The 14098-nt window shown below is 46.1% G+C and overlaps 1 protein-coding gene across 9 annotated transcripts in view; it reads right to left on the reverse strand.

Moving 5' to 3' along the window:
* The window catches only part of LOC149354266 (uncharacterized), a 124149-nt gene that overhangs the window by 1205 nt on the left and 108846 nt on the right, over positions 1-14098 (reverse strand). Inside the window, exons 3-5 of one of the 9 annotated variants that reach the window (XR_016291254.1) lie at positions 12440-12602; positions 11401-11451; positions 5128-10991 (exon numbers count right to left, since the gene is read on the reverse strand). Coding sequence is in view for 2 of the 9 variants with exons in the window: in XM_089583246.1 (XP_089439372.1) it covers positions 4170-4327; positions 7682-7750 (227 nt within the window). In the remaining 7 variants the exon portion in view is untranslated. Of the gene's footprint in view, positions 4328-5127; positions 12603-14098 lie in introns of those variants that run through there. The other 8 variants (XR_016291256.1, XM_089583246.1, XR_016291255.1 and 5 more) reach the window with 8 other exon arrangements.

Genomic DNA, 14098 nt, shown 5'->3' on the forward strand with positions numbered 1-14098 from the left:
CTTGCCGTTTTACTCGTATAAGTCACACTTCGATTTGGCCGTGATCCAAGTGTCTCTATGGTCGAGCAGTTTCCGGCATAATAATCGCAAGGCTAATCCCGCCAGTAGCTCACAACAACCTTAACTCCACTCAACTCAGCTTGGCTGCGATCCGTTCGCTGCGTAGATTCGCAGTGCTTTGCATGCTTAGACGGAGCAGTCGATGCACGACGCGGTACCGGTTAGTGGCGCCACTGCTGTCACGTGACTTCAGCAGACATCGCGCCACCGACTCGTCTTTCTCGCCAGCGCTCGGTCGGCCATCCACCAGCCAAGGACGGTTGAATGACGCGCGACGGAAGGCGTCTGGTGGCACATCGGCAGACAGAAGCGGCTTCTGTCCCAGAGAACAATGGGCTCGAGTCCGATGGCTCCAGCGTGCCGTCGCTTTCAATGCGAGCCTGGCCTTGCTGGTTTTCTCGCCTTTAGCGTGGCTCTCGTGACCGTCGATGGTGTCATCTCGTAGAATCGCGCCTTGTGCAGTAGCAGGACTCTCCTGCTTTCGGAATTCGGGCTGGTGCTCAAGGCCATATTAAAATCGTGATGGTGAAATAATTAATCAACCACACGTATTGAATGAAAAAAGAAGAAAAAGGGCGGCGATGAAAAAAGGGACCACCGCGGCGTAAGGAGGGGGACGAGCATTTCGCTTTCCTTTCATCGCTGGCGGGAACGCATAAACTAATGTTATTAATTCGAAGGAAGTCGTCGTAAAACTGTACAGTTCATGTTTCCTAAATGCCGCGCCATTGACTCACCTAAAAGCCTAGATGTACTATCATGGCGCTAAGAGTCTTCAAACTCGTAGTCAAATTGCAAGGCTAAAATTCCTTTCGTAGTTTAAAAATAACAGATTACCACTGCTTCCGGTTTGTATTTTAACCCGGTCGCGATCAGCAAAAATTGCCAGGGTTTTAACGTAGTTAAACCAAAGAGACGTGCGAAAGCTTATGTTTAGCCTGGTTGACTCATTGTTTTGCTTTCCTGGGTCGTCGACACGTCTGGCGACGATGTTAGATTAAGGTTAAGCTCTGATCGAGGTTAAGCTGGCCTGATTTGTTCGCACCGCCGATGGAAGTTGATGAAGACGACGATGCGCAATGCACAGAGCGAGGGTCTGATGCAGTTTAACATGAGGCGTGATTGGCTGCGGCGATAGCACAGTTACCTCGTGCAGTGGCCAGCGAAGCTGATCTGCTAGCGCCGCCGCGGATTCGAAACCAAGTCATGGTAATATTTATTTTATTTCGGCACCCTCAAGGTCAGGGACGCCACAAGATTCTTCGTTGGGTTTGAGCCCGTGAAGTAGTACTGTCGCACTAAAAATAATCATACGGAATCACAGGACCCGGACACGCAACTTCGCTGTGTGAACCGAGGTGCCAGTGCCATGGCCCTACGTGGTCTGGACACATGCGCGTAATGTGAGGGCTGTGTGGTGGCCCTGAGACCTTACACGGTACAAACTCGTTTGCATAATAAAGTTTTCCATCCATCCTACATCGTACTAACAAGAAATAAAATTTTCAAATTCCTTTTCTTTCCTCTACTAGATCGAATAGAGGCAGTTAGCGCCACCATCCTTTTCTAGCACTGATGCTTCGAAACAGGAACATTCATTGATTATCTAGCCTTAATAACGTTATTTATTGCTGCATTGTTTTGCAAGAGATTATTCTATGGCGCAGCTCCTTACAAGGGCCTGTATTGGGCTTAGGTGTGTTCAAAATAAATAAATAATGTTTAAGTTATTTTTCATGCTTCGCAATTTTCAGTTACACCTGAAGAAACACAACGGCAATATTAGTTTGCGAGTGTGTCCTACGCTATTCGTTTTGAAACCTTGATCGCTCTCGCTGAACATTTCTACAGTGACAAAAAATAACATGCTTAAGAACTGTATTTTTTCATCTTTGTTGTCTTTAATATTATCTACCTGAAACCTCTAATCTCAAACCTTTATTGGCGACCAGCGCCCTCTAACTATATCATCGGACGAACGTTGGATATACCATGATACAGAGTACGTACTGCACAGGCCTATTTTCTGAGTCCGGGCCGGCCCTGGACCACTGCCTTCTCGTCTTAACCTGCCCGGTTAAATCTCCCTATTGGGTGATTTTCACGACCTAGAAGGGGCGCCTGAAGTAATCCAGTATGGTAGTGTTACCGAGGACTCCTGTGGGCATGCCCAGGCAAAATCGCGATTGTTTCAAAATTTCACGATAAACTCGTGCTTTTTTGTCAACGGTGGCAGCCTCGTGGGAGCATCTTTCGATATTAGAGAGCGCAAAGCGATAATTGAGAAACAAGGAAAAAAAATCCCTGTCTGGCGTTTGAAAACAGCCGGTGTGAAGGCGGAGCGGTAGACTTGCGACGTGAGCCTTGCAGAGAACTTAACATCAATGACATCAACGATGAAGACTCACGCACAGCGAGTGAATGACAGACTGCAAGCACAATTTTCTGCATTTAGCCCTAAAGGTAAATGAGACCCGGCGACAGTCATCCTGCTTGAACAGAAACTAACGTAGAAAAGTTTGCCCATCACGGTCGCTTGAGTTTTACTTGGTAAAGGCCCGTTCTTTTGCGTTTAAAATATTCATGAACCACGTACCACTTGAAATATGAGCCTATACTTGTCTAACCTGCAGGTGGAATGCTAGGACATGTTTCCTTTTTTCGCGTGCCATTTACCCGGAGCATTTAACCATGCCTCGGGCTTTCAGTCTGTAAGCTGCAGAAGGCGTGTGATTAATTAATGTCAGGCTTCTATGGCACATTTAGTTTTGTTCGATTTTATTCGATTCGTATTATCCGCCCGTCAAACTGACTAATTACAGTCACAGCGAAGCATAATGCAAAAGTGAACTGCAAAAAAGACTTGCGAAAAAGGGCTCCTCTCTCCCCTTCTCCCTCAATGCGCCACATTCCATCTGCGTGTTCTGGGCGGTCCTGCTGGGAGGCTTCAAACGGTCGCCGCCGCCGACGCCCGGCAATTTTTTCCGACATGGGGGCACTAATGCTCTCGCTTTGAAAAGTGCATAGTGGTTTACTTACTCACTTATGACGACATATGCGGTGCAAGAAAATAAGATTTGAAATTAGGTTGCATGAACAGTTCTGTAAGAAAACACCAGGAAGTTTTAAGTCAGCTTTGCGCAGGCTGGGAGCCTGCGCTGCCGCTTTGAATGACCAGACTCGACCCTGGCTGGAAAGAAATTTGCACTGCCCAGCCCGGGGACCAGGCAAAATCCGGACTTATCGGGAACACCAAGTCCGGCCTGGGACCAGAGGAAATCTGTGCTGTAAGCAGCGAAGTAACATTAGACATGAGCAAATTTCACGATGCCGGATAGCGTACTGCCCTATGAATAAATCGCTTTATTACCTTAGGATTTCTGAGAAGGGCCTCAATAAAAGTTTGTTTTACTTCAATTATCAGTGGGCAGGCGGGGGGATACTTACATGAAAACAGTTTCCTGAAAATAAATTAGTTGTGATTCTTCGGCAGCTCAGCATTTTACGAGTGCTAACTGTGCAAATTTTTAAACTTGATTCAAGGTTCGGGCTGCTTTAGCAGCGCCTTGGCACTGAGTAATGTGTGTGCTAGCGTGCAGCGAGCGCTTGTCGAAAGGAGGTGAAGTTGCGAGTAAAATAGGTCGGAATTAATTTTCATTTCATTGCTTTAACAGTGGCGACCATTGGCCTTTAATTCCATTCGACCCCTGCAATAAAAATTCCTTAAATCTTTCCAACTCCGAAATCTGACGTTCGTAACTCTGGAGTGGCAGTGCTGTCAGTGGAGTCAGTGCTGTCGTCGGGCTGCCTCATGCCAAACTTCTTGACGTAAGAAGCACATTAGGGGAGAGGCAAAGCTTGGTTCGGTTTATGGGGGTTTAACATCCCAAAGCAACTCAGGCTATGAGGTACGCCGCAGTGAAGGCCTCTGGAAATTTCGACCACGTGTGGTGCTTTTACATACTATGTACACGGGCCTCTAGCGTTTCGCCTCTACTGAAATGCGACCGCCGCGGCCGGGATTGAATCCGCGTCTTCTCGGGTCAGCAGCCGAGCACCACAACCACTCAGCCACCGTGGTGGTTAGAGACAGAGCCATTATGCAATATTCAGACAGCAGTCGACGTCTCGAGCTCGTCGTTGTCGCCGTTGGTTCTTTGTCTGGGCATCGAGAGCTGCTGACACGATCCAAACTTAATTGATGCCGGCAACGATGTGCCAGGATGGCGTCTCAACGAAGGACTTACCTTTTCTACGACCAGCCAATCTGCAAGTGTTGAGCAAAATGGTTGCACTGAGCAAGTGTCGATGACCTCAATTCTTTTGTTTTCGTTTTGACGGAACACCGAAAGCAAAGAGACCGACACAAGCCAAATCTTTTTATTTTTTCAGTGAAGAAGTGTATCATGATTTTAATAAGCCCCCTATGCATGTTTATTTTTGTTTATCACAGAAATAAAATGGCCGGCGGTTTAGTATTGCTCAGCACGAAATATTGTGCGAAAGCTCAGTTTTTTGCCTGTAGACGCCATCGCGATGTACCTGAAAGCGCGACTGAGGTGTCCACTGACGCATGGAGCCAGTTATGCGCGTCTTAACTTTTCCATCATCAATGCCAATTTACCCAAAGTACGCTGGCGGCCTGCTCCAGTGCCGCACTTCTGGGGAAATGTCAACGCCAACGCGTACTGCTCTAGTGCCTTGTTTCTGCCACAACGCTGCCCACGCCAGCGCATGAAGCGCACATCTCTCTATCACTATCGCCACATAGTTGAAAGCGCGAATATTGGCTTGATAGGAGTATTAGTAGGTGGGGAAGACGGTGTTCAATGCACACCGCGAAAGTGTGGTGGAGTTGAACAGCAGGTGTGTTCATCTGTGGGGATAGCCTACGAAACTCGCGTCCGGTGCTCTACAAACTGATCTACTGCGACCGATGGCCTAGTGCTTGCCGAAGTCAAGCAATAAAGAAAAAAAAGACGGATAGCCTAGTGCTCTAGAGTAGTGGCCAGCGACGCGAATCCGTTTGCGCCGCCATGGGTTCGAATCTCAGTCGCGGCTATTTATTTCATTTAAGTTCGCACATACTAACAAACACCGCAAGCATAAAAATATCGCAAGATCTTGCTCGGGCTTTACCCATCGGAATAGCACTTTCGCTCTAATAGAAAAGCTCCTCCCGATACCTTTGCTTAATTCCGCATCTATGTGTTTATACGAGGAGGGGAATGGAAGATTAAGAGCAGACATTTTATTACTTCACGCTAAGTTTCCACGCTCGTTTCGGGCTATCGTCGTCCTCAAAATGCGTGCATGTTCTTTCCAGTAAGGGCTAAAATAAGCAACCGCTGACGAAGCATTGTGTCGGTGTCAGATTGAATTCCACCACCCAGTGTGAGAGAACAACTCTGCTCGTTTCACTGCAGCTTCTGGTCTCCATGGGCCCACTCTTGAGATAAGAATAAATACCCTATACATCACCCCTTCATTCACCAAAATATCGTCTTTAATTCCTCGTCTATGCGTTTGCTGAAGGCATATACAGCTTAAGAAATTTCTCTTCATTTCTGTGATAACTTGATGGATGTTCATGTGCACCGATATCAGCATGTCGGACGCATTTACGTATATGGCACTCCTCGCAAGAACAAATTAACGTCCTTGGTCTTTACCTACCACGCCGTATTGAATGAATGAATGGATGAATGAATTAATGAATTATCGTTGGTTTATTGGGTTTAACGTACCAAAGCGAATCAGTCTATGGGACGCCGCAGTGGAGGTCTCCGGGTAATTTCAACAATCTGGGGTTCTTTAACGTGCACTGGCATTGCACAGTACATGGGTCTCTAGCAGTTCGCCTCCATCGAAATATGTCCGCCGCGGCCGGGACGAAACCCGCGTCTTTCTTTTCAGCAGGCGAACACCATAAATACAGAGCCACCATGGCGTCATAATAAATGAAGGGGAAAATAAAGATCATGCGTGCTGATATATGGGTAGAGATTGAAGAAATACACGCGCTACTTCATTTCAGCCGTTGTCGTAGGTGAAGAACTTAGTGCAATAGTTACGATTTCTTGGTCATCCACTCCAATCGCGTGATGCACAGCGAGGTCACGTCACCACCATCTGACCAATGAGAGAGTACTGTCGTGTTCATTTTTTCACCACTGGTACTGTGTCGGACATTTGCAGTCATGCGACTGAGGGCAGCCGGGTGGTTCCTTTGAGCTGGTGAGATGGCGTTACTTAATTTTCAGTTACGATGTACTGCACTGACAACGAAAGGCTATACCGTAAATTCCGCTAAACCTTCCTCATTGAGTTATCAATGTTAAAGAAGTCATGAAAAGCCGCTAGAGGGTGGATTGAGAACAGGTAGAAAAGTGGTGCTCTCTCTCGCACCACTTCTCTATCGCCGGTAACATTTAAGATGGAGCGATCATGAACAGAAGCGATCTGCTTTGCTCATTGCAACGCGCTCCGCTATGTACGCTTCATGTGATTTTGAATTAAGGGCAGCCAAAATGTTTCGCATTTTTAGCGTTCCTCACATAAACAAGTTTGGTGTGTTCCATACGACAAAAAAAAAAAAGAATTTCGCAAGCTCCTACGCTGTATGCCGACCAACGTCTACGTATATAGCTATAGAGATTTCTTGACGAAGGGTATGTAAAAACACATTGCAGAAATTGTATTCTAGGATTTTGGTCTGAGCCATTAACAAACAGAGCGACAACTTGTGCGGTCCAATGTTAGTTCGTGGATCAGTCAGTGAGTATGCACCGTAGAAAGCCCTTCATTAAAATCCAAAACTAGCAAATACTAAATATGAGCCATTTAAGCTAGTAGTTAGCGTGGCAGCGTTAGCTGTAGGAAACACGTGCCTCCTGCATACATAATATAAAATAACCTCCTGCCAGCATCGCATTGCTACTGCTCTTGAGCACTCAAATCCTCTTTGAGGCCACATTTTTTTAATTAAATTTATTTTAAATGTGCGATTCTTGTCCCGAGCATATCCGCTGCCCACCTCTGATGCCGCTATCATGGTCACATATGGCTCGCCCTGCTCGTGATAAACATTTTGATTCATTGTCGGTGTGAACACACAACTGTCACTAAAGCAAAAAGCGAGGGGTGTACGAAGCGACACAATTACAAGCACAGCAACGGTTGCACTCGTGCTCTGGAGACGGTGCAGCGGCCTGACGCGCACTACACAACGAACGCCCGGGGTTGGCGAGACAGAAATTGGCGCTACTGTCCTAAGATGGCAGCGCAATTGACAAGCGACGGGTATATATGTGTGCAGTTTAGTATTCCTCCAATCCAAACTACCAAATGCAGAAGCCATTACAAGCTTCGAAACGTTTGCGGAATACGGTTTTATTTCAAAAGCGTGATTACGTTCGTTTTGATACTATTAATGAAAAAAAGACATTACACACAAAACAATGCTGCTCACTTGCGGTATTGAAAAAAATTGTGCTGGTAGGATGTTAAGCTTCCGACGTGAGTTAGAACTGAGGTTGTTGGTCGGCTAATGGTAAATGGTAATGGTAAATGATGAGGTGCGGATTATTCAGGGTTGAGGCTTGTGAGATCATGTACTCACCTTTACTTACTTGTTGCTCATACACTTGCCGCAGAGGTCGCCACCTGACGCCGCTGGCAACTCGCGCACCTCGGCAGCCCGGGCACCGGAAACGTCAGAATTTCACGTGTTAAGCCCATACCTTTGTACACATTTCACTCTGTGCTCCACAGAGGGCTTACATGATCGCGAGAAACGATGCTTCCAATGAGCGCATCAACTCCCAGATTAGATCCTCTCCGTGGATTGAGTGGACAACTGCTTTCGCTGGTAGTCCGAGAACTCGAATTTCTTTTTTAGAGCGCAGCTCTTTGGCGTCCGTTCCTGGGTTTCGCGTCGTCGTCGGCGTCGGCGTCGGCCTCGTAACCAGCTCCGCCCCCAATGTCTCGCTTTTCAATTGGTCGAAATGCTCGTGACGTCACAGTGCGCGAATTTCAAATGGGGCCAATTGTACTTTGGCTAGTAACCATGCAACTAATCAAAGGGATCGTATAGTGATGCTGCAGCTAAGTTGGACTGAGTTTAGTTAATTGCTTAATTAATCAATTAGCCTAATTAATACACAGGAGAATGAAGAGGTCAGAAGAAAAGAAAGACGCGCGCCGCAGCGACAACAGCGTCCGCGGAAGGAGACGCTGCTGAAAAAAAAACAGATAAGTACGAAGCCGCGTTCCCTCCACCACCACGCACTTCCCCACTCAGTAAGACGTTGCTCGTTTCATATACGTTGTGTCGAACATCCTAGACAGTTCCAGCAATTGACAGGTTAATGACAGAGCACGATGGATAGAAATATAATAATATAAATATGAAAAGCCTAATTAACCTTTCTAGTTAGACCGCATAAATCAATAAAACCGAGAACGAAATTGGTCGAGTTGGGGAATCGAACCAGGGTCTCCGGAGTGCGATACGAGCACGCTAGCCACTCCGTAATGCCAGCTGAATGGTTTGGAATGAAAAAAGGCGCGTCTAGCTAATACGGCGTCTTCGTTCACTCCCATCTTCCCCCTTTCCCTTACGGCGAGGTGCAGGTGTCCACCCAGATATGCGAGAGAACATTTCCTTTCCTTAAAAAATAAATTTACCGTCCAGCAAGGCGTACAGCCGAATTGGCGATGTCGTTCTGTGGACTCCCTGGCAGCGTTGCAAGACGCTGTCGCGTTCCACTCTTACAGGCGAAGCTTAACATGTTAACCACACATCAGTAACACACGCAGACAGCCAATGGACGCGTCATTCGCTGGCAGCACTTGATTCATCATTCACAACCACATTTTTAACGTACGCTCCCTTGCCGCACATGCCAAGGACGTACACCACGATCACATTCTGCGCCATTCCTCTGTACTTTGCTTTGCTGAAACCTGGATGGATCCCGAAGAGCCTCTCGAAATCATAGATTTCCTATACTGCTGTGGTGCTCGCAGAGACCACAACAGAGCGGCGGGAGTCGCTATCTACTTGCGCACAGGTCTCTCTGCAATACCAGTCGAAATGTTTGGCACGTCACATGAAGTTGGCGAACTGTGCGCCGCAAAGTTGCCCAACGGCTTGCTGGTAGTAGCTGCCTACTTCGCCCCTACCGCACTCACGAAAGACGTCGTGCACTTCCTGCAACTCGCATTAACCGTCCATCGATCCACACCGATGTTAGTAGTGGGGGACTTTAATGTTGACATAAAGACAAACAGCAATTTCCTAACACTTATGCGGGAGAACATCCCGTTCCTCTCGCTCGTAACGCGTCCCACGGCTGTGACAACCTCGCGAGGCACTTGTATAGATCTCGTCTTTGAGAATCAAGCATTGGTGTACCAATTCCAACATATATCACTCTATTTCTCCGACCGCAAAGCTTCCTTCATGACTGTCAAGAACTGTTAGTGCAGTCTTTGTTAAAGGAATACGTGTGAAAAAAAAATAAAAATTCTGTGATAGCGCATACATGTGTTGCTCGATTCCTTTGCCTCAATCTATCGAAAAGGTGAAACAGCTTATTTGCTGCGCTCAAATTTCGCATTAGGAAGTAACGTAATCGTCGGTAATTTTTTTACTCTGCAGATCCCAGTGAAACTTTGCAGAAACATACCTAGCGCGGCACAATTCCACACTCGAAACCTGCCCCAGCTGAACTATGGCGGCGTTCACGACGCTTTCCCTAGGACGATGGGCAGGCGCGCGGTTAAAGCATGCAATGTCTGGCTCCCATCATAGCAGTTAACGCTTGTCTGGTTTCTGGAGACGGAATGAGGCATGGTATGCATACACGGTGCTTAATTTTATTCGTTACAGATTGTTTTTTCAATAATAAAGCTACAAAGCCACGCAATACTTCATTTGAAGTTGGGTTATCTGGGCATGCGTATCCCTCATTCAAGACTATTTGTGCATAAAATAAAAGTTGTTTGGCTGCCGAACACGTTCAAATTACTTGAAAATCAATCTGTTCTAATTGATCCCCACCGTGCGAATTGAAACCCCCCGTACGCACAGTATCTAACAAAAGCGGGGAAAACAGGAGGTGCTTGGGCCTGGTCAGTTAGTCTACGACATTCTGTACTGAACTGTGCGAGAGTTTATGAATATAATCGCTTCAAGCTTAGCCTCATTTTAGGCGGAGATTTCAAACGCCAAATTTATGCTGACACGGCACAAGGTCACCTTCTGGAACGTTCACAAATAATTTTCGACATTAATAAGCTCGGAAGACCCCTTCCTTCCGTCGCCGTTCCGTTTCTGTCGCCCTTCCGTTTCCGTCGCCGAAAGCGACTACCCAGAGCATAAATGTGTCTTTCGGAAGGTCGAGGCGTACTTTCGTGCTATACATGTAGAGAGTATTAAATTTAGATAGCGTTATCTTCTTCTTTAAGTCCGCAGTGACGCTGCCGCACGCTACAGCTGCATACCGGGACCATTATAAGGGCGATGGAAATGGCCAAGATGTTCCTTTTGACTGGCTGCTGCATGCTGGCGCAAAATCTTTAATAAGTATTCTGGTCCTTTGCAAGACCATTCAGCGTGACTTAGATAATGAAATTATAGAGAGAGGACAATCTTCCTGCCTTAAAACACTTCTGTACTTAAAAATAAGATGTACGCAGTGGAGGCCACTGCAACAGAGACATCTGAGTACTGGCCGCAATATTCGTTGCAGTAGCCGAACGCTATAGCCACTGAGCCACCACGGCGGGCCTCTGACCTATATTATAACCCACCTGCTTAAATTATCTAGGCACTGCGTTTTTCCGAACGATCACTTCTAGTTGAGGTCGTTGCTGGGCACCAGCGGGACTAGCCCCTTGCAGCTGCTGCCGTATGTTGCTTCAGCCTAGTGAGATTTAAAATAAAAAGAAAACGTCATAAAAACACCGCCCGATTTTGACGACTCATAGTTCGTGTACCACCGGTTTTCAAAATGGTCGCCTTAACGTTAGCAATTATCGTCCTGTTTAATTAACTTCCACGGCTTATCAATTTATCCAACATCTTATTTGGAACTAGATAGCCTAATTCCTGAAAAAAAAAAGAAATTCCTTCCAAATTTAGCGCGAATTTCGGACAAACTCGTCACTACCATTTATAAAGTGGTACTTTAATTTGATACGGAAGAGCAAACAGACATCGTATTCACTGATTTTAGTGAAGGTTTCGATCGCGTCTTCAGCAACAAGCTAATATTTAAAACTTCAAAGCATCGGTGGTCTGCCGTTAACGGTGCCAAACGGATTGAAGCTTACCTCGCTGACAGGAAACAGTCCGTCCACTTCAAGACCTTCTCCTGTAAGGTTCTGCCAAATGAATTGAGGGTTCTTCAGGGCAGCGTCCTTGGCCTTCTTTTATGCTTAACTACTAATAATGATATCGTCGTTTCGACCGAAATCACATCAGTCTGCATAAACTGCTTGCAGATGACTGCGTGCTGTTTAATTAAAACCAAGTGTTGTGTCGATAATCAAGTGTGCTTAATCCTGCTTCGAAATGGTATAACGATTAACCCAAGGAAAGAAACAATAAAGATTACGTGCTTCTTCAAGTAACAAATACGGAAGCTCTTTTTCAGTTCTCACACATATTGATAAGGTGTCCTCTGATCCAGGTTTGTGAGTTTAAATCCCTCTGAGTTACACTCTTAAGAAAAAGGGTAGTAAAAAGGTAGTTGTTATTTTTATTTTATTTTATTTTTATTTAGAGATATATAAAAAAAAGAAATGTCGAATTGTTCCCTACCGTCCTGGCAGCTGAATGAAACCACATTAACATTTAAAAGAATAACAGCTCCAAAAATGCCGCATTTTGCCCACTGCGTGGGGCAAAATGAAACGCCCTTCAAAAACCAACATCTTCTTCATCCTTGCATGAATGCGCACGAAGTTAGCCCCATGGACATCTAGACAATCTATGAGAGCTTATATTGAATGACAAACGCAGTACTCAGACCGAACCTGGCGCAGTTTTGTTCTAGGGCCTACTGCTGTCCCCGCAGCCCTACACCCAGGCTTTTCGTGTAGCCTGGCTGCAGGGTTTTTTTCAATTTGTTGCCCTATTCGTAACTTTTTTTCTGTTGCAGTGTTGCATTTCTTGCTCTTTCTCTCAGCCATATTCAATGGAAATGTGATTTGGTTCCGACTCGTAGCGCGTCACCGTTGTTTTAAATGACTATAGGCCAGACTGAGCAGCACCTGCTCCGTTGTCAGAATGTCTTGTACAAACACCTCTTCATCCCTTCCAGACAGAGTGCGACGTTAAGGTTTGCAAGACTTTTTACACATTTTCTACCTTTCATATTCACTCATTTTCTTCGCTGTTCGGTGGTGGGCGTCTCTGAGAACACCAAAATGCTTGATGGCATCGACGCTTCTTGCATATCTCAAGACCTTTCTTCATGCTTTCTGTACGCTAGTCGGCGTTCATTTGGTTCCTTTTGCACGTTCAGGCGATTCTAAAGTGCAGAAAAACACGGGTAGAGCTTTAGAGCTAGCAGAAATACCATTACATTTACTTTATTCCCTCCAAAACATCAAAATATCGCATTTCGCTCCACATGTAGCCGGCTTTAAAAATAAATATCTCTTAATTACCCGAGGTGCCCAAACAGTAAACTTTGCATAAGATCAACAACTAATTGTAATAACTAAACACTTGCGTTAATCCAGGGTCCCAGTGTGATTGATGTGCACAGTGCTAAAATTTGTGTTGTGCAGAATTTCACGCATTTTCCACCGCTTTGTCGTTCACTGAGGCTCACTTCGCATTTTCTTTCTGTGCTTAGAAAACGCCAAATTGATCAAAGCTAAATTCAGTCGCAGTACAGATGTGGCGGGTCATATCACCTAAAAGTCAAGCTAATATGCTTGGTCATTTAAAAGTTACGGGGTGCCAAGAAACAAATTGTCGCGTTTTGCCCCACTCTTCCGTATACTCACCATTTTCGTGCTTAGGCGAATCGATTCCACCGACTGCTCTGCTTTATTAGGGCGAACGCCTTTAAGCATACTCGCGACATGACTAGTTAGTCATGGGTCATGACTAACTGGCCAATCCAAGTCGCCCCATAGCCGCCTCGTGTGTGTGTACGGCCGTCGTCTCGTCGCGCACTTTAGATCGTCAAAGCGCCCGTTAAATTTTTGAGAACACACTATTCGAGGCAGAATAGTGCCAATTCCAGTAAGCAGTCTGCCTCAGATGTTTCAAAGGCTGCTCACAGGACACCAAACATTTTAGGGGGAGAAGCTTATTGGAATGTCTTCCAGAAATAACTCTTCTACACATGCGCAGCTATCGCCTCGCGACGGAGACGCAGAGTATATTTTTTTGGCCCTATGTCCCGCGCTCCCGCTCCGCCAGTACCGTCAGCTCAGGCGCTAGGCGAAGAGACAGCAGTAGAGAGTCCGGACACAGTGAGAGACACGATTCCGTGGTGCTTTAGCACAACGAAAAAGGACGCGTAACCAAGATCTTATGAAATGCAATGAGTGGAATAGAATGGAAGGTTAGACATGGAGAAAACTGCCCACGCAGTACCTTTCCCCTTTCTCCTTACACTGGAACATTGCCAGCTGGTACATGCGTGAAAACAAACGACCGAAGATACTAAAACTGCATTGACCTAATCTTCATGTGTTTTTGGTACTCATATGTACTCCGCCTGTTGTGAGTTTTAAGCAAGGGGAGCACAGATCTCTGTTGCGCTTAATCATCACGGGGTGCATGCGCTGACTGAAAACCGCACGCCAGCGGCATTTATCGCCGCTAACAGAATCCTTAATTCGCTTGGTTAGCGACTGGCAATCCATCTTTGAGGCCGGTGGTGCACCGATGACGAGCACGCGTAGCGGAGGCAGTGCTCGCAATAGAAAGTTAGGGTCGTTGGCCAAGCGCCGAAGTGAATGCCAGGTGAATGTGTAATCTGATTCTCATTATATGGATGTGTGAATA

This window comes from Amblyomma mixtum, chromosome 3 (assembly GCF_055824585.1).
Source record: "Amblyomma mixtum isolate Tamu chromosome 3, ASM5582458v1, whole genome shotgun sequence".
In the NCBI taxonomy this organism is placed as follows: Eukaryota; Metazoa; Arthropoda; class Arachnida; order Ixodida; family Ixodidae; genus Amblyomma; species Amblyomma mixtum.